The 20407-nt window shown below is 45.9% G+C and overlaps 1 protein-coding gene across 5 annotated transcripts in view; it reads right to left on the bottom strand.

The window, feature by feature from the left end:
- Positions 1–1233: 1233 nt before the first annotated feature.
- Positions 1234–20407, bottom strand: part of qkia (QKI, KH domain containing, RNA binding a) — a 69784-nt gene continuing 50610 nt past the window's right edge. The window contains exons 5-8 of one of the 5 annotated variants that reach the window (XM_079752384.1): positions 12306–12393; positions 9732–10130; positions 7044–7157; positions 1234–5643 (exon numbers count right to left, since the gene is read on the bottom strand). In XM_079752384.1, the coding sequence (XP_079608510.1) occupies positions 5627–5643; positions 7044–7157; positions 9732–10130; positions 12306–12393 (618 nt within the window). In that variant the 3' untranslated portion in view covers positions 1234–5626. Of the gene's footprint in view, positions 5644–6800; positions 7158–9731; positions 10155–12305; positions 12394–20407 lie in introns of those variants that run through there. The other 4 variants (XM_079752386.1, XM_079752385.1, XM_079752383.1 and 1 more) reach the window with 4 other exon arrangements.

Consider the following 20407-nt stretch of genomic DNA (forward strand, 5'->3'; position numbering starts at 1 on the left):
TTAATGGTGTTAATTTTTTGCTTGCGTCAGTGTCAACACCTCCGACGAGTGGATACAAAGTGGAGAAACGGGTTCGAAGAGGGAAGATTTTGGAACCTGGTGGATAATTGGAATTTAAATGAAATCTCTTAACAGTCGACGAGTGTGTGTGAAAGGTCCCACTCAATGCTACTATATTAATAAAAAGGGAGGCATTATGTGAAAGCTATTTACAGCAGTACACATTGCAGAGCTTCATGCCATTTCTCTTCTTGCATTATAAATACTCCCAAATGGCTTGGTATTACCCATTATGGCAGCGAGCCCATAGGCTATAGGGAGGGAAGTGCTCTACAAACACAACAGATGGCAACACAACTCACGCTGCTATCCGGGCTTAAGCCCTAGATGTAGAGCACGTAGAAGAGATAACGCCCTTCACATTGTTGCACTGCAGAAGTGGCATAGGCCTACGCATTCAGACTGCAGTGTTTCAATAATTTTGCCCTGTGAGGCAGTCCACGAGAGTGGATTTTATCCTTTTTTGTTGTTGTACTAGCATGACATCACACGATTGCCCTTGTATTCTCTGGCTAAGTGTAAATGGGAGAGGATTCCCGGACGAAATAATCGTTTGGCTCGCCAGATGCCAGCATTATGCCTTTCCCGATACAGGATATGTAGTGAACCTGGCCACATGGTCACAGCTCTCTGACGTGAACAGTGATTAGTGGGAAATGACCAAAGTAAATGGTTCATCTGTTAAGCAGGGTTGAGATGCAAGCTCACACAGTGACTGCATTTTAGATTGCAACGGATCCCAGAAGGGCAGACGGACAGGCGGAGAGATGTCCCGGACACCAGCGCAAGGTGGGGGTAAGGGGTGGGGGTTGTTACAGGTGATTTGGTTTGGGGAGGGGGTGGTGGAGGGAAGAATGAAGTGTGACAGCAGATTATTATTTTCCAGCAACATAGGCGAGAGTGCATGAGCAAGGAACAGATATCACCTCGTGCACTTTTCAGTTAGGCTGTGTGTGTGTGTGTGTGTGTGTGTGTGTGTGTGTGTGTGTGTGATGTAGGATGACATGTGTGCATGCGTCTAAGTATGAGTGTGCATGGGCTGGTGTCTTTGTGTGGCTGTAATTGTGTGTGTGTTGGAAGGGGCCAGACACCAATTATGTTTGTGTTAGTCCGGAAACCAGACCACGGTAGAACATTCACAGAATGGGTTAAGAACACAAGACAAAAATATCAGCAAGTTAGTAAAACTCTTACTGAGAATGTTTTATTAAAATAAAATGGCAAGAGGTTAATAAGAAAAAACAACAGCATACACCATGGAAACTAAACGCAAGCATGTAAAATACTTATGACAAGAAAAAAACAAATAGTCGCTAATGAATTGAACAAGCTAGGAACTGGCAAGAAAATTAAAACAAAATATAACCAGGAAAGGCAATACTCTCCAAAGAGAGACAGTTGTTCAAAGATCTAGAGAGCAGGGGGGGGTGGGGGGGGAAAGGGCTTTATAAAGAAATGAAGAATAATCATTGCAGTGTATTTCATCAAAAAAAATGATTAATATACATATAAAATGAGTTTTTAGAAAAATACATTATAAACCTGTAACAATGCTGTTAATTACATTATCATACATGTGGTAGGCAGGCCAGAGAGAATACAGTAGGTATGGAGTCCCCTCATTCACCTGATGGACTTGTCAAGCCTTTTAGAATGATACAGCATGGTGTAACATCGCAGAGGGAATTTTCTTAATACTGTCAAATGCTGAATTGTCATCTCTTGCTCAACTTTAATATTGCATTTTTAACTAGGTTCATAAGAATAAGAATCATAATACTGGAAAAATAATGAATCTGTAACAGCCTAACCGGGGATAAATCATTGAGAAAACAGACAATGGCCGCGTTGGTGTTTGTGAGGAATTTTGGTACAATCAAATATTTTAATAGTCGAGTTCACCTTCTCCTGCGATGAACTCCTAATTGTTCCAACAGAGAATCTGTGTGTTTGCGAGAATTTCGTTGTTTAGAGCTACGTTCAGGGGCACGTCGACTCGCCTGCAGTTGATATATCCCAGGGCTAAATTAATAGTCGCTGCCACTTCTAAACACTGTGTTGGAGATCCCTTCAACATGCGTTTCAGTTTGAAACAAGCCGTAAAACAAACTTAAGGCGTTTGCACACCGCCGTGCGGCAGCCACCCTTATAACCGCCTGGCTGCCGGAGGGTTCAGCGCGGCGGTGTGAAGGGCCCAGGGCCGTAGGGATGAGTTTAACATTGGGGGGGACACATATCTGAAACCTGACAGATCCGGTATAATTTTTAGGTGTCTCCGATATTGGAGGGGACACGTCCCCTCCGTCCCCCCCGGTTCCTACGCCCTTGGAAGGGCCAGGCGTTTTCAAAAGCGGCTGCTGCTGCCGCCGCCGAAAGTTTCAACACTGGGAAAGCTGAGCGGTAGGGCAGAATCTGTGCGCGTTCACGTGGGCGGCAACGGCTTCTTGGTCAACAGCCGCTTTTGTAACCGCCTCCCCTCTGCCGCCCTTCCCTCATTGAAATGAATGGAGGCGGCGAGTTGCCGCGCGGCGGTGTGAAACCGGCTTTAAGCTTCCTCCTCTAAGTCAGGGGCCAACCAACCTTTATTGTTTTCCACGATTGATTTTTAGTTTGTTCGTTTTTTTTCTCCATTTTATGATCAGAACGGGGCCTGGCTGATCTGCAGTGCTACTGTGGCAGTTGGATCTGCTCTTGGGACGAGGAAAGTCACAGTCACCAAAAGACGAGGACGACAACAGCTCACATGATTAACACGGGCCAGTAAAATATAGAAAATAAATTAATATCAAAAACAAGGTCAGGAAGACAAACCCATGGCACATATTTCAGCTGGTCCATCGACTGGTAATTCTTTTTGCATAGAACTCTTATAGTGCCAACTTATTTGGAGCTACACTGCACAACTCTCGGGAGCGCTTAAAAGGGGGGTATTCAACCAAGTTTAAAACGGCCGTCCAGTTTAAAAGGTTAATTTTTCTCAAGGCCGTTCTAATGTTCTTGCTTTCCCATACAACAGAGTCCAAATGTTCTGTGATGGAAAAGCATAACTCTGAAATGCCTACAAGTTATCCTCAAGCTTAAAATTTGATGAAACCCATCCCTTGGTAATATTTTCCAAAGAATTTCTAAGATGGGTCCCAAATTAAATTTAAAAAGTGAATAAATACCCCCCCTTTAACACAAGTCATCCTTCTCTGCGCCATTCTGGTTGGTGCTGGATATTATTGAAGATGATCGTAATACTCTGAAGAACTGAAACAACTGTTGATAAGGCACTTTGATTTGATCGCTTTAATCCTCTCCGGGCGTCTGTCTCATTGGCTTTTTATATCCTGCCAATTCCCTCAGTATGAGTTTTGGTCTTCATACCCTCACCAGTAAAATTTAGGGTAACAGCATTCCTCTGACATCTCTTGTTATTTTTTATCTCAGCGTTCTTTCCTGGACAGTGTTTTTGAACGTTCCCTCTACACCTTTTAAGCATTTTTTTCTTTTTTTAATTTTTTTTTAACTGCAAGTATAAAAAGCTAAATTTGCCAAAAATAGATTTCTTGTTCTCTTCTCCAGCACCCTGTAAAATTATCTAATTTTGTTCACCTCTGTATTTGTATATGCAATGACAGTTATCTACATTTTTATATATATTTAACAGGTATGTATAAAGCAATTCAAAACAGGCAGGCATGGCTTTCACATCCTATTTTTTTTGTTGTTGTTGAAAAGTTAAGGGAAAACATTATTAAGGAAAGGATTATCATCACAGAGGTGTGTGACACATTGTGGATGCGCTTACTGACAGTCGGTTTGTTTCAGAAATTGAAAAGAAAATACGTACGAAAGTCACTAAAATATTTGTGAATTTGTTGGATTTCACTAACACAGGGTGACTGGTACTGGACCACCCTTACGTGTCCTGAACAAGGGAACAACTGAAAATCCGTTAACAAGCCCATAATTCACTTTTAAGTCTGGGAGGGGGGGAAAAGCGGAAAGAAAACTTGGAAAAAGTAAAACTCTTTTGGCGTGGTGGTTGTGGATGCAAAAACTTAAAACAATAGCCTGAACTCTAAATAAAAGAGTTTGTATGTACAGAACTTAAGCCTCCTCAACACACCCTCCCATCATCCAGAAACATATTGTTGCTAAGTAGCGTCTTGGCTTAGTGTTAAATTCATGTTTGTCCCTTCAGGAGAGACTCAAGCAAATAGGGAAGGAAACCTTTTCCACCCTCGACTGTCTATTCAAACTAAAAATGCAGGCATCACACCATTACAAACTCTAAAATCATCAAACAAAACTTTGAGAAGATAACAGAATTGGAGAGATATATTTTTTTTGGGGAAAAAAAACCCTTTGGCTAAATACGCACACTTAATATAATACTTGTTTTGTCTATTTGATCACAGCTCGTAAATTAGATGTTTTTCTCGGTTTCATTTAGGCACTATATCATGGAACTTGTTTGGGTTGCGGGGGTTGCATTAGTCCGTAAGTAGTTATGGTTATGTTCCAATGGCCGCGACCCAGCTAACACATCCTACGCTCACTATACTATAGTTAACACACCCTCTACCCCCCTCCCACTGCCTCTAGGACTCCCTGCACAGCACAACATTAAGATTGCGTGTTGTTAAAAGGTTGAACCCATCACCTTATGTCTGGGGCTAATCCTTCAGAAAAACAAAAAGATTACAATAAAAAACTTTTAACAGCAGAGACCAAAATCAAGTGGAAAAAAATGGGACAATTCAAATAAAAGCAAAAAGAGCAGTAGAACAGAGACACAGAAATCATAATTAAAAAAAAAAAGCTCCAACTGCAATCAATTCAGCCATGCTTTTAAAACAAAAACTAAAGAAAACAAGGACAGGCCGTTTTTTTTTTTTTTTTTTTTTTCCTTTGAGAGGCACACCCAGAATGTGTCAGCATATCATTAGAGCTAAATAACAACAGCACTACTGGTGAACAAAAATGACAGAAATTAAACATGTTGGTGAGTGTGTGTTCTCTTTCCATCCATTTCTTTTTTCTCCAGAGTAGGGTGTAGAAGTGAGGGGTGGTGTGGGGGGTTTGTTTGAAGGGAATAGGGTGCAGACGGGGGTCATTATAAAAGAGTGTGGTGTGGGGGGATCGGATCTGAGTGAGGTCACCTAATTGCGTGCGCGTTTGAGGGTGGGGGTGCTGGTCTTTATTGCTATATAATTCAGTGCAGACTTCTGAGTGAAATATGTGTTCACCCGAGTATATGACTCACCGGGGTTGGAGGAAAAAGAAAGAGAAGGAAGGGGAATTTAACTCGACACACAGAGAGCGTGTAGGGTGGTTATGGTTGTTATATGTTGGCGTTTTCCTCTGAAGATTTCTGTGTCTTTTTTCTCGTTTTCTTTGTCAAAACATGGTTAGGGTAACTATGGGCAGGTGCCTCTCTCTCTCTCTCTCCCATTCCTCTCTCTCTCACTTGCGTCCGAGAGGGCTAGCAAAAGGCAATTACCAGTTAACTGATCAGCAGGCAGGCTTGGGACGGCTCGTCATTGGGTGAAGAGTTCAGAGGTCAGAAGGTCATGTGTTAGTTGCCGGTGGCGGCTAGGTGGGTTAGAAACAAAATAAACAAACAAACAGAAAAAAAAAGATAGAAAGGATATTAGTGTCAGCAAGGAGAGACTAGAATGACATCATTTTAACAATAAAATGAATGCAATCTCTGATGTTGTGTCCCCAGTCGGCTACTATCACCCCGGCTAGTAAGCGCTGTAACCCCTTGCTTGTCTAGTTAGCAAGCATCGTGAGCGTGTCTTTAGACCGACTATCAAGCCCCGCCCCGAGCGAGCTCGCTGGTAGGTTTTAAACATAAAGCGCTACGTTCGGCCCCCAGCACCCACAAACGGAAGCGAAGAAAGGTCAAACATACATGACTAGTGTTTAGTTTGGTTTTGATTTGGAATGCAAGTTACGAACAAGTGTGATTAGTGGTGAAGAGCTTTAGTTCACTTATGCAATGGGAACCAGTGACTAGTGTTATATGTGCAATGAATAGATGAATCGCTGTGTCCTCTTTATATTTATTTTGTTTAGGATAGATATCAACAGGAATAAAATACATTTTATATATAAATGCTCAGGTATAAAAAAAATAACAGTACCTCGTTGTACAACTGAAAGCTCAAAATAAATATTCTTTAGCTTTCATTTTTTCTGCAGTCCTTTTCATACACTAAGGAAAAAATGCGAGCTACCTCAGTTTACGTTATTAAAAATAAATAAAAACAAGAAAGGACCCGTAATGGTTGTTTCAGGAGGGAAAACGAGAGTTTGGCAGGACCGTAGATTACTACTGATCTGCCTATTGGGTCGAATGGGTTTTTGGGTTGACAGCGAGGTCTCTACTTCCCCTGCTCCTTATAAGTGCAGGAGATAAATCATGTATGAGGGAGCAAGGGCTGGCCTGCCCTGGTTCAGGAGGCTCTCCTCTCCCATCAGAGGAACGTAGTATAAAAAAATAAAATCTAAAAAGCTTAAACGATGCTTGCCGAGACGCTCTGCCTGCACCTGGTTGGAGTGAAAACCAAACCGAGGCGCGGTGCAGGAGCGTCGAGGAATGGAGTTAACGCACTAAAAAAAGTAGTCAATGTAAACAAAACACGCCGCACGACCATTTAACTAGTGTTTGTGTGTGTGAGTGTGAGTGTGAGTGTGAGTGTGTGTGTGTCTGTGTTTGTGTGTGACTTAGAAATATGTGTGTGTGTGTGTGTGTGTGTGTGTGTGTGTGTGTGTGTGTGTGTGTGTGTGTGTGTGTGTGTGTGTGTGTGTGTGTGTGTGTGTGTGTGTGTGTGTGTATATGGGGAAAATGACCGACTGAATCATGGCCATGATAACGTTACACAGTAGTACAGGTTTTTGTTTGGTCTATCTAAGGCATCAAGGCATATCTGTAACATTGCAGTGTGTCAGTGTAGCAGTGTGCGGGCATGGGGTTCTAAACTGACCTCTGTCAGGGGTCACAATCCTTTGGTAAGGATGGACCCGAGAGTCATGCCGTCTCACTTTAGAAGCCATTGCACCTAGATCGTAACAGGTCCGAAAGGTTAGACCTCCATTCACTTTGAGGAGGGGGAAAAACAACATCACATGTTTTTGATTTTTCATTTCATCTTTTTTTTTTGGCACACGTCATCACATTCACATTTTCTTTTTTTCTTCAAAAACATTATTAACACTGCTCGCATGGATTACACAATGATACAGAAAACAATAATAATACTATCTCACAGAATATGATACACATAAGACACAATACAGATCTTTCTTTTTTTATCTAGAAAAAATGCTTTGATATAAAACAATTTATATATATTTAAACGCTTTCAGAGTTTTACTTAATATTTATAAATGCATAACTTAGGTACTAAAACTCCACAGTGCTTAGGGTTTGACACAGTTGTGAGGGGATGGGGTGGGCGGTGGATCGTGCAGGCTCTCTGGGCTGTTTCTGGTAAAAAAAAAAAGTGTGTGTGATTCTTTCTGTGGGATGTACAGAGAGAGGGGAGAATGCGTCCCTTTATTTTGAATGGTTGGCTAAGTCCAATAGAGCTCTGGAGGCAATGGAATAGTGCCAGACACCACCTGCCTCTCTCAGAGCCCCCTTCCTCCTTTGCTCTCTCCCTTTCCCTGCCTTCCCCATCCTCCCACCCTCATGTGTGTCAACACTGATTTCCTTCTCCCGCCACCATCCATCTCGTGATGTCTGTTATACTAACAGAACCCTGCATCACAGTGACGCCATCAACGTCTCCAAGGCTTGTGTCTCGACCCTCCCTGAATATCCAAGCCTTTGCGTAATACTATGGGTGTAACCCCAACTTAACAATCGCAAATCGAGTCGCAGCAAGGAGGGTGTGGGTGGGCTAGAAGGGGCCCCGAGCGGCGGACCACACCTCCACGCTAAATGGAAACATCTACACTTGAGATGCCGGACTGGTTGAGTCAGCCTCCATCCCTGAGGGGGACGAAGAAGCGATGCGATGATAACCTGAAATCACAGCGACCAGTGTCTGAAGCCTTTTGCCTTTTGGCTTCATAGCGAAGACCACCGGACTATGGGTGGTCTTAGGCTGGTCCGGACTAGGCTAGGCTAGGCTAGGCTAGGGAGAGGTACGTGTGCACGTAGGGAATGGAATACAGTCAATAGGAGAGTGTGCGCGCGTTTGTCGCTTCACAGGTTTTGGCAGGGGACAACACAACCTCCTCCTCTGTTTCAATTCAAAGCAGCAGATGGCCGGGAGTTTCCTGTTACTTAGCGAAACCTACAGTGGCGAGATACAATGGCACATGCAGCCGGGCCAGCCGTCAGGGTCTGTCTGTGTGTGTGTGTGTGTGTGTTTTCCGCAGGGCTCTGTGTTGCTCAAGGCACCGATCGATAGAGCAAATAAATAAAATGCACTAAGCCGTTGTACCCTGCAAGTTAAAGAGAGAAAAGCTAGTCTCTCCCTCTTTCTCCCGGCTGTCCCTGCATCCCCCCTACACCTGGGTGTACCACGTGGGTGTCTGATGACTCCCCACTCAGCACCCGAAGGCCTGTTGATGATGCACCTCGCGGGGGGGGGGGGGAATAGTCGACTCAGATAAAAGCTACATACTATGGCTGGGTTTTGGATTAGATCGTTGATAGATCGTCTTCTGCGGTTCAAGGAGGCTCTACATTCGACGCATCAGACGAAACAGACCCTCAGTGAACATAAACTCGAAGCGAACGGGGAGGAAAAGCAGGAGTCAGCAGAGTAAGGAGGAGGGAACCAAGACAACAGGAGAGGACAAGTGGGGAGGGAGGGAGGGAGGGAGGGAGGGAGGGAGGAGGGGAGCATGGAGGAACTGAACGAATGTCCCCAGCGGGAAATAAAAATAAAAAGAGCTAAGGAGGGAACAGGAACGGAGAGAGCGAGAGAGAGCGCAAAAGATTCAGAACAAGCAGAAGAGGAAGTGAGGAAGAGAAAGAGGGAACAAAACAGCTATGGGAGAAAATGGGAAAGGGAGAGGGGGGGGTGAGACCAAAAGCGAGTCAGAAAGATGGCGAGAGCGAGAGGCACTTTCTCCAGGCATCCGTGCCTTCCTGCGGAGAACAGTGGAGGGAAATAATTTTAAAAGCTGCAGAAATCCGTGGGGATCTGCTGGCAGACTGGCCGTGCCTGGAGGCCAGATCATGGAGGGGGTTAAGAGAGCAGCCAGCCTGTGAACGCCAGCGCGTCTCTCCGCCGCCCCGGCCGTGTCTCATTGCAAAGCCAGGCCGGGCGCTCCCATACAGCCCCCTCATACTACACCGCAGACGGCCTGAACAAAACACCTGAGAGCGGAACCGTTTGGCAAGTGGAAGAAGAACAAAACAAAAAAAAGGGAGGGAGAAGAGGAAAAACAACCCTGCTTAAAAAGAGCAATCCCTGTCTTTCATTCCTCTCTAAAATATATCTCAGACGTAGTGTAGGTCCCTAACAAGAAGGCGGGTGTTACCTTTGGATGACCATCCTATGTGTGTGTTTGAGTCCATTCGAGCCGTGCAGCTGATCCTCACTCTGCCAGAGTGGCCACCGCTTCCACCACATCCCCCCCCTCGCCCCCATCCCCCCCCCCGGGGTCAAGTTTTGCATACAGACACACTCCTCAGGTGGACACAACATATTTACCTTTAAACAAGTCCTGATTGTGGCTCATTGAAGCCGCGTCGAGCACCCCTCCGGGGTAAAACAAGCCCTCCTGTCCGGGCTGGCTAAAGCCTGGCGCCGCACCCATGCTGCCCCAGGGCCTCTTACCTAGAACCCCACTGTGGTCGAGGGGGTACTCCAGCAAAGAGGTGGGCGCCAGGGTGTAGGGGTAGTCGTACGGCGTGGTGTAGATGATGCCGCCGTCGGGGGACGGGGGCACCAGGGTGGGGGTCCCGTTGGGCATGATGGCCGTCATCTGGGGCCGGATGAGGTTCATGAGCGGGGGGCCGCCGGGCGTGGGGGGCCGCATGCCCTGGGGGGGCATGCCCTGGCCCGGGGGCCCGGCTATGAGGCGGGTGCCCTGAGCGGCCGCCGCCGCCGCTGCAAGAGAAAACGCAAGAGTGGCTGCCATAAGCAAGAAGAGAGAGAGAGAGAGAGAGAGAGAGAGAGAGAGAGAGAGAGAGAGAGAGAGAGAGAGAGAGAGAGAGAGAGAGAGAGAGAGAGAGAGAGAGAGAGAGAGACAGAGACAGACAGAGAGAGAGAGAGAGAGGGAGAGGGAGAGAGAGAGAGAGAGATACCAAGAGAGCGACAGAGAGACATATAAAGAGAGTGACAGAGAGAGAGAGGAGACACGTTCCAGTGTTGTGGATGTTAATATTTGAGATGAAGAATAGCCAGAGTGAAAGGTCAAAGGAAGGGAGGAGAGGAAACAGAGAGGGGAGGGGCAAAAAGGGAAAATTAATCCATGCAATGATCATGGTGGTGAACATAGAAGCCAACATCTACAGCACCAAAAGACAGCGTAGCAAAATCAAAAAACAAAAATAAAAACACACACAAGCACAATATGCCAGCAAGGCCATAATTGAAAGCATACCGATCACCTTAATAGCTACACATTCAAGTACTGGAAATGGCATAGGGTGACAACAGCACAGGTATTACAGCATGCCCAGCAGAAATGACACCATCACAAAGAGGAAACCCTGCTACCTTATGCCCAATCATATCATTATTGCCAATACGATCAATAATGTTAATCCAATTTGGCGACAGTTTCCCCACCACTCTCATATGGATTGAAGTGAATTTGTGCTGGACACAACACAAAATTTAATGGAAAATGAAAAAGGATTTTGTGCATTCTTGACAGCTCAGTAGTGTGTCAGCGCCCACACCCAGCATTCCCCCAAATCCAGGCCCTCTGGATCTATAGCTGGCTACTAAGGTGCTGCGTCCTGTGCGCATAAGACAGCCACTGGACTCCACGGACGTGTTCGTCCAAGAGTTGTAAACATTGAAATATTCATAGCAAATAACATTGTGCCCAAACCCAGAATCCATCCAACGAAATGATCCATATTTAAAACAAATTACTTTTCTGTTCATCGTCATCATCATGAGATGTTGATATGACGTTCAGTTGGTTGAATTGATTTCAAGATGCGTCAGAGGGTGACTGCGTTGGCAGGGGGGGGGGGGGGGGGGGGGGGGGGGGATGCATCGGGTAAATTAAGCGGTCTTCAGACTGTGGATGGACACAATGTTTAACAGCTGCACTATACATTCAGAACGTCAAACTAGCGGCTGGCATGCAGACAGTGGATCGGACTGGAGCAACGCAGGAATCAGGGGACAGCGCAGCTTGTCTCGAAGCGATCCGCATGGCAGCGGAAGGGAGAGAGGGGAGAGGGATGATGGAAGGAGGAAGGAGAGAAAGAGCGTCCGAGAGAAAGATGGACCTGAGCCATGTTCTGATAGCGTGTACGATGTTCTGATAGCGTGTACGATGTTCTGATAGCGTGTACGATGTTCTGATAGCGTGTATGATGCTCCGATGGTGTGTAGGTGAGTGGTTGTGTTGGTAGACAAGACATTTGACGGTGTACTCGACTGGATTTGTGTGCTGAACATCAAGGGTCTATTGGATGGCCCTGAAGCACGCCCAGGTGCCTTCAGCCAATGAACACATTGGAATGATTAGCGGTGTGTGTCGGTGTGCGACGGGCTGTAGAATAAGGATCAAGTTAAGTAACGAGGACTTGAACGTATCTGCATGTTGTCATCGTGGCCGCGTACTCCTGTCAGGGTGATACATTTGTGAAGGCAGAATGAACAGCGTGCAAACTTATTCTTGTGCGTGTAGTAGGGCTCTGCAATTAATTGATTAATTAATTAATTTCTACTGTGATTTTGATTTTTGGTTCAAAGGATCTCCAAAATAATGTAATTGCACGAAAAGATTATTATATGTATTATATTATATTAGATTATATATGATTTTTTTGTACATTTATTTTATCTATTAAATGTTTTATAGAAATTTCAAAAGTTTCTAGTGCTTAAGTTCTTCTTAAGTTACAAAGTTTTTTTGGAGAGAAATGCTGAATAAATGCATCATGTTTTCAAACTCAAAAATAATCGTTTGGAATAATCGTGATTTCAATGTTGACCAAAATAAATGTGATTATGATTTTTTTCATAATCGAGCAGCCCTAGCGTTTAGGTTGTGTTTGTGTGTGTGTGTGTGTGTGTGTGTGTGGGGGGTATGCTTACGAGTCTTAAGGTTGGTGTCTCTATACGTCCCGTTGAGAATGGCCAGCTCCATCAGCTGCATCTTCTTCAGATTGTCCTCTCCTTCCGCCTGTAAAAAAACAAAGACAAAACGAACAGACCAGTTCACATTAACGTGTCTGCTGCTAATTTGGACGGCAGTTTCCCGAGCACATAACCACTTCTCTTCACAGACCAATTGAAACCATCAATCAGGGCGACGGTGCCTGATTTCTCCGGCTGCTGCACGCCAACGTGTTGTTAGCACAGGAAGGCTCTAATCAATTGGACCTGATCGGTCATCCCTTCATTTATTTACCCTCCCACCACTAGCATCAGGGCTGAGTGGTGGCGAGAGCGGCCCAGAAGGAAACAGGGGCTGTTGTCGGGCAGAGTGGCTCGACGCGTTCACCGCCAAAAGCCCCGCCAAACGTAGAGAGCGAAACAATTGAGGATGCATATTCATAATCCATATCTGAGCGATGATTACAGTAATTTTATTTTGTTTCCCACATGCGCAATCACATGCGCAATAACTGCCCCGGCTAATGTCATGCACGTCAATTAAGGCTTGGATAAATAAACACAGAAGAAGCAGGCACCCACCGCCATCACCGCCAAATTAGGGGCTTGAAATTATTCACAGAAAGCAATTAAGATAGCAAACCCCTCCTCCTACTCCAACCCCCCCCCCCCCCCCACCACACACCCACCCACCCACCCGACATCACCGCCCATTTCCCCTGGAGCTTGCAGGCACTCAATAACCATGACAACGAAAAAGCCCTGTGGAGGTCCCAGGTAGTACATCACACTTAAAGCGGGTCCTTTGTGATTCACTCTGCAAACCGAAGGGCAGAGGAACTGATAGATAAGGCCTTGTTAGTCCATGTTCCGCTTAAAGTCTTTGGAAAACACTAAAACGGCTAAGACGGCTCCAGGCGTCTCTCTGCCTGCTGTACAGCCGCTGGAAGTGCCTTGTGTTTTTATGCGTGGTATTGCCCATTAATCCCCCTTCACGTGTTCCTTCAATCATGGCAACACACACAAACACAATGCAAGTGAAGACAGCCACACACACACAGTGGTGGATGAGCACAAAAGGTAAGGCATTAGGCTTGTACTAAATAGAGGGAGAGACAGAGACCGCCACACACACACACACACACACACACACACACACACACACACACAGAGTTCTATTTCTGTTTTTAGCCCATTTTGCTGGAGTAATTCATAAGTTCAACAGCAGGCTGCTACTCTATTGAGCCCCAGGAAGGTAATGGAAGAGGAAGGGCCAGGAGAAAGGAAAAGAGGAAGTAAAAGAAGACGAAAAAAAAAAAAGAGAGGGCTCCAAAGCTAAGCCCTCCCCTGAGACGACTCCTCAAGGCTGAGGCAAAGATAGTGGCGCTCGCGCCAAGACAGACAGAGAGAGAGCAGAAGAGAGGGCGAAAAGAAAGTGAATTCTGGTTTCCCTTGACTAGATAAAAAGGCAATGACTTCAGAGAGGTGACAGTCGAATCCTTTGACTTACTGTCTGGTCTGATTTCTCCATACTGCCCCCTCGACCAGTCAATTCTAACCCATAATCGGAGGATCAATTAAAGGTGGTCTCCAATTCGCAGACAGCTGATTAATACCCAATGCAACAACAACCACCGAAATGACGTCCCCTAGCACACGTGCAGGAAGACACAAACCCAACTCACCTCAGCTCTCGCAGTGAGTAAAGAGCTACTTGACATGCTACGTAGCAACAAGCGCACAGGGCTAATTAAACACATCAAAGGGTCATTGGTCAATGAGGATAATGCTAGCGAGCTAATCCTCGGCCTCACAGGAGTGCTAGTGGAACAGAGAACAAGACATCAACTCTAATGAGCCAGCACTAGGCAGATACATGTGCACCTAGGTAAACAAGTGCATGTGGACAAACAGACTGAAAACATGTCTAGAATATGTTGTCTGCTGCCTCAGGGCCATGAGCAGGAGTAGGTAAACATAACGTATTTTAGTCTTTTGTCTCTTTTCTCCATACCGTTGCTTTCTCCTAGCCACCCTGGTTGTTAACTGCACAAATTAATTCAGACAGGGGGGGGGTCTCTACAGCCTGTGCACAATGCAGAGGCGGAAAGAGAGAGGAAGGAGAAATAACTGAAGATGAATGGAACACGTCTCTAATGGCTATGAATGAAGACTCCTTTTCTTTACCTTCTATTTTTCTACAAACCCACTCTTCTGGTTTTGATCTGTGCGTTTTCCTCCCTCTGAATAACTGTCAGTGTTATTTTGGAAGTGGGCCAATCTGAAATGCTAAACAAAATGATAAATCAGCGATGGAAACGGCAGGGAGGGAGAAGAAAACAACAAAACAGATACAAGGAAAATGAAAAAAGGACTAAATTAAAACTGGCATTCATTAGAGGGAAATGATGGCAGAGTTGAACGCATGGAGCGGTTGCTTTTATCCAACAGTAAATCATCACACATTACTCAACGGTAGTAATTCTCGGTTAAAAACAGATTTCCTCCAACAGTTGCAACAATACTAAACATGAACAATAAAAAGTGCATCCAACACACACAAGAGCCCCAGGTATGTGCATATTTACAACCGATCCTATGCTATTCAGAAGGGATACATACATACTGTATACAATGGGTGTGAAAACAAGATGCGAAAAGACATGGTGATGTTCCCCATCAGCAAAGGAACACGGGTTGTGCTTGGCATGTGTGCTAGTAGTGAATGTGTGTATGGGCTAGTGTTTGTGTGTGTGTGTGTGGCCTTCTGGCTATAGCTCCGAGATACGGCACGAAAAACATGTGTAGGAGCGAGCGGGAGGCAGTTTTGTGCATGTGTGTGTTGTGTGCGTGTGTGTGTGTGATGAATCTGGAGGGTGCCGGGGTTAAACGGGCACCAGGGAAGAGGGTGCCATCATCCATCCAGCCCTCCCGGCTACGGTGGCAGCAAGAGAGCACAGATGCTCGTGCAAAGAGTGAAGTGTGCGTACGTGCGTGTGTGTGTACTGCCAATACAGTTTCCCTTTATTACAACAAAAACAAGATTTTGCAGCGAAATCCTCAAATGAGTCCAAATGGCCTCCCCAACCCCCAGTACTACATGTAAACCTCTACCTCAATAACAGCCAACTGGCGTTTCGGAACGCCCCCGTTTCTGTCGCGTATTCTGTTCCGTTTTGTTGTGACGTTCCTCTCAAGGCTGGCATCACACAGAGGGCAAACAACTAACGGCTGCAGCGTGGCACAGAAGGCGCACGCTTGCATAAAAAGGCATACCGCTAGGGTTACTAACATGAGCTCTCGCTAGCTTTGAAATCTCAACATATGCTGTGTGTGTGTGTGTGTGTGTGTGTGTGTGTGTGTGTGTGTGTGTGTGTGTGTGTGTGTGTGTGTGTGTGTGTTCGTGTGTGTTCCTCCTCCCCCCAAAGCATCGTACACCTGAACCACAACACTGACCAGGAATATCAAGACACAGAAGGAGTAATAAATAAAACACACGTTGGCACGATGCGTCTGTGATTGGCATATCATGGCAACACAACCCCCGCCCCTCCCTCCTCCTCCTGAGATTAATGTTTGATGAGGAGCGGCGAGGAGCTAATAGCTGCCGCAATTACCCCGCTCCTCAGTCAGCATGTGCGCCGACCGCCGCCATGAAACATTCACACACACGCCCCTCCAGCGGCTGGGTGTGTGTGCGCGACGATGTGGATGCAGAACAGAAAAGGGAAGTTTTTCCCTTTTCCCCCAAAATGACAGAACATGTGTGTACATACACACACACACGCCTGTCTATGGGCAAAAAACCACTCAATAAGCTGCTCTATCCACAGGAATCAGATTCAATCAATGAGGCCTATTTGTGAAATCAGCAGAGCGGTAAAAGCTATCAGGTCTGGGAGGAGGGATGGGGGGAGGAGCGGAGACTGTGGAGGGTGAGTCATGTGCCACCGCCTCCCTGTGGACGGAGTCACCAGATGCATGACAAGCAGGGATCGCTTCGCTCACGACTCACGCGTCACAGACGCAGACACAGCACACATACAGACGCGCGGTACAACAAAAAAAAAGGGTGAGCAACCACATGCAACAAATATTAATGGCGGAATAGATGGCCAAATAAAAATTACACACACGTGCAGACGGGTAGGGATGTCAAGTTCTGCTTGGTTGGTTGGTCAACATGCACGTGTTTGAACCGAATTGCCATCGGTCAGGAAAAAAAACAGCAGGTGTTCCTATTATTTTCGGGTGTGGGATGGACAATGGCAGACTGATCCATAACATTTTTGAGTGATGAGCCTTTTGAGTGAGGCTATATTGTTTTACAGATGACATTATAAAACAATATTCAAGCCTCTAAACACCACTTACGTTGATATTAAGGCCAACAAGTAGAGTAGAGTTCACTGTGGCCGATTAAATTGATCTAGAGAATTAATATGATACACATCCTTATATAATTAATTCCAACCAATTGATGGGTCGAAGAGTTGGTCGTATTTCAGTCTGCCAAGTTTTCTTTGGTTGACTCCAGCCCTACACTTGTGTGAGCCTATGTGCCAGGCACTCCAATAAGAAGCAGATGAAATCTGACTCCCGATAGCGGCCAAATCCCACCATGACTCTCTTCAACGTTCTCCAACTCCCCGTCTCCCCCCCTCCCCTCCCCCAGCAACAAACTGGTTGAGGGGCGAATGCAGTGGGACAGAGGGGCCACAGCACAGGTCTGCCGCTGCTATAGGGTGGGGCTGGGCTGAGAAGGAGGGCGAGGAGGTTGGGGCCTTGAGGGGGCTGGAGATCAGCACGAATCAACTCTTTGAGTCTCGGGGGGCTGTGAGACACGGAATTATGAGCGAGACAGAAAGAACGAAGAAAAGATGCAAGGAGTAGAGTAAAGTAGAGAACAGATTCCGGAAGAGAAAAGCAAAGAAAAAAAGAGAAAGCTCAGGGCAGGAGTTCAATAGAGCGGGCGCCTCAGAGATATGCAGCAGGAACAGAATATGAAAGCCCGGGGTGAAAACCAATTTGTAAGTTCCCCAGCGGGCTGACACTGTGGCTAGGCCCCACTTTCCTTCCGTCGACACTCTGCCAATCACAACACGCGCTCTCACTCACACACACCTGAAGCTTTCAGACACAAACACAACTCCAAAAGGCCACCCACCCACCCACCCACCCACCCACCCACCCACCCACCCACCCACCCACCCACCCACACACACACACACACACACACACACACACACACACACACACACACACACACACACACACACACACACACACACACCCACCAACCCACCCACACACACACACACACACACACACAAACACCCACACTCACGGCCAGGGTCAGTTTTTCCTGAAACTCCTCCAATTACCTCGGCAGTAAGTAGTGCCTGGCCTGAGGCCTCCTGGGGATGAAGGCAGGCTGAGCGGGTAGAACGTAAGGCAGGAGCGGAGAGCACAAGAAGTGGAGAATGTGGAGGATGAGAAGTGGGGTGGGTGGGGGGAACTGGGCCTCTTTGACGGGGGAGAAGATGACTTCATGGAGGAGGGCGGTGGCTGGGGTTTGAGAGGAGGGGGCAGCAGCTGGGTTTTCTCTTCCCAGTTTCACCTCCCTCTCACCCCCCATACCGCCCGCCTCTGTTTCACTCACAAAAGCCAACATCTGGAGCAAAATGATTACACTCCCTCCCGCTGCCAAGAGGACTTATCAACAAGAACACATTCTCCAGGAACACAGAAGAAAAGAGGGAGTGGTAGAGGAAACGGATGGGTCCTTGTTGCAAGCTTCAAAACTAAATAAGCAGCAGCCCGTGAAAATCTAATCGACTCAAGTCTTTCCAAGCTAACTTGTAAGAAGATTCTTCAGTAAGCACAAACATGCATGCAAAGTTGGACTGTGCAAACTGCCATTCGTTTCTTTTAAATTACACAAATAGAGAAGAATTCAGAGGAGAACTGGAATTCTTTTTTTTTTCCAATCTGCTGCTGAGGAAAATATTTTTTCTTTGGCTTTGGTTGAACATATTTGCTAGAAGAATAGGGTATCAACTGTATATTTTTTACTCTCTCCACTGAAGTCTAACCCGTAACCCTGTAACCCTATTCTAGTAGTACCCCCAGATGGAATTATTAACCCTGAACAAAGCATAATATGGGATCTTTAACTAATTTGGGCATTTTTCCACTGCAATATGCAACTACAACTACTAATCTAAACATTAATTCATGAATTTACATAAGCACACATACTTTCTCTGAAAACACATTTAATACATAGGACGCGTCAACATATGCAAAAATATCAATTTTTGCATTTTGCTATTGTCAATTGTCATTGATTAGACGGGGAGCTTTTCCTTACGGCTAGACCGAGGCTATGTGACGCTTTCGCACCCAGTCTAAGGGGGGGGGGGGGGGGTAAAAATGCAATCTCCTGCAACTCTTCCTTCACCGACTGTCTTAAACCACTCGCAAAGCCTCTTTATTTCTCTTTTTCCTCTTGCATGCTGAGACACTGTCAGTCGGCTCCTCGCGCCATTAACGATGCTAAACCGCCAGCTCTCTACATCATTAGCATAGAAGTGAACCCGGGCTGCAGTCAGATTAATACAAAACACACGCTACTCCGCCCCATTACCGCCAATCACGGCCCTAGGTACGGTTTCAAAGCCACGCATACCTAAGCCCTGAGTTAATTCCTACTGTCAAATACTTCACTTTTTCTAAACAACTTGAGCTTACATGGAAGCAAAGGGGCGTTACAGCAAACGCTTCATGTCGGCTGTTTGGCCCGGATTGGCGTTGACGCATCTGTGTAACTTGTGGAGATGTGTTCTGTGAGGCTTTCATTGATAAAGCCATACGGGATATTAGTGCAGGTGGAAGCTGGATAGGTGAATCACATTCAGAGGGTTTTGTTGAGCTGAAGAGGAAGAAGTGTGTGGCCTTCGTGTGCTCACACAGATGCATTTTTGCTTATTTGTTAGTTACTGAAAGACCCGCAAAGCTAAACTGTCCAATTTCTCCATTACCATCAAGAGCAGTTACAGCCGGGAAAAAGAGGGAAGAATCTGCCCAGAAAGTATGAGGTATGATCTTGTTTATCCGCAGAAATTGAGCCGGTATTTTCATGAAATTTAGCAGAATTAAGAGAGGATTAAAGCTCTTTTAAATAACCGGCAAAGGAGTATATACAGAGAAAACAGAGTAAACATCTGTTATTTACAGAGTAACAGATGATGATGCTGTCAAACAGCAAGGTGGGAGACAAAACTCAAACATGCAATTTGACACAAGGGAACATGTTCGGAGGTCCAAAACATGTTTAAATCCACCCCCCCCCCACCGCTTCCCCCCTAGAAATTCTTCTCCAATCTTTTTTAAAATGCTGCCTGTGCTCGGACTTAACTATTAAGACTACTATTAAGAAGCTGGAGACATCTGAGCCCCTGCATATTGGCTCTTAGTGTTCCAAGATCCTAGCCTCTAACATATCTACTGTCACCCTCAGCTATGTGGTGCCAATGCTGATTGCGTCTTAGCTTCATGTTCCCTCAAAGACCCAATCTCTAGAAGCATCTTTGGACACACACACACACACACACACACACACACACACACACACACACACACACACACACACACACACACACACACACACACACACACACACACACACACACACACACACACACACACACACCTGAGAGCCAGGGATCAATCTCTTCAGCAAATACTACGTTTATCCCAGTCAAATGACTTGTCAGTGTGAATTGTAACATCAGTGAGTAATCTTATTTTATTTATTATTAATCACAGCGAAATGTAAAAGGCTGCAATGGCTGCATCGTCAGCAAGGTTCTGTCTGCTGGGACCAGACCCACCCCCAGGGGGATGAATGGGTATGTGACATACACTCACATGGCTGGGAATCGCTCCCCAAGGTCCTTACCATGCGATGAACTACAGATCAGTACACACAACCACTACACCGTGAAGAAATATCAGACCCGTGCCAAAAGCCTGGATGAAGACCAATGCGAATTCAAAAAGGGGGTCAATGCTAATTT

The sequence above is a fragment of the Pollachius pollachius genome, assembly GCF_949987615.1.
Source record: "Pollachius pollachius genome assembly, chromosome: 15".
Taxonomy (NCBI): domain Eukaryota; kingdom Metazoa; phylum Chordata; class Actinopteri; order Gadiformes; family Gadidae; genus Pollachius; species Pollachius pollachius.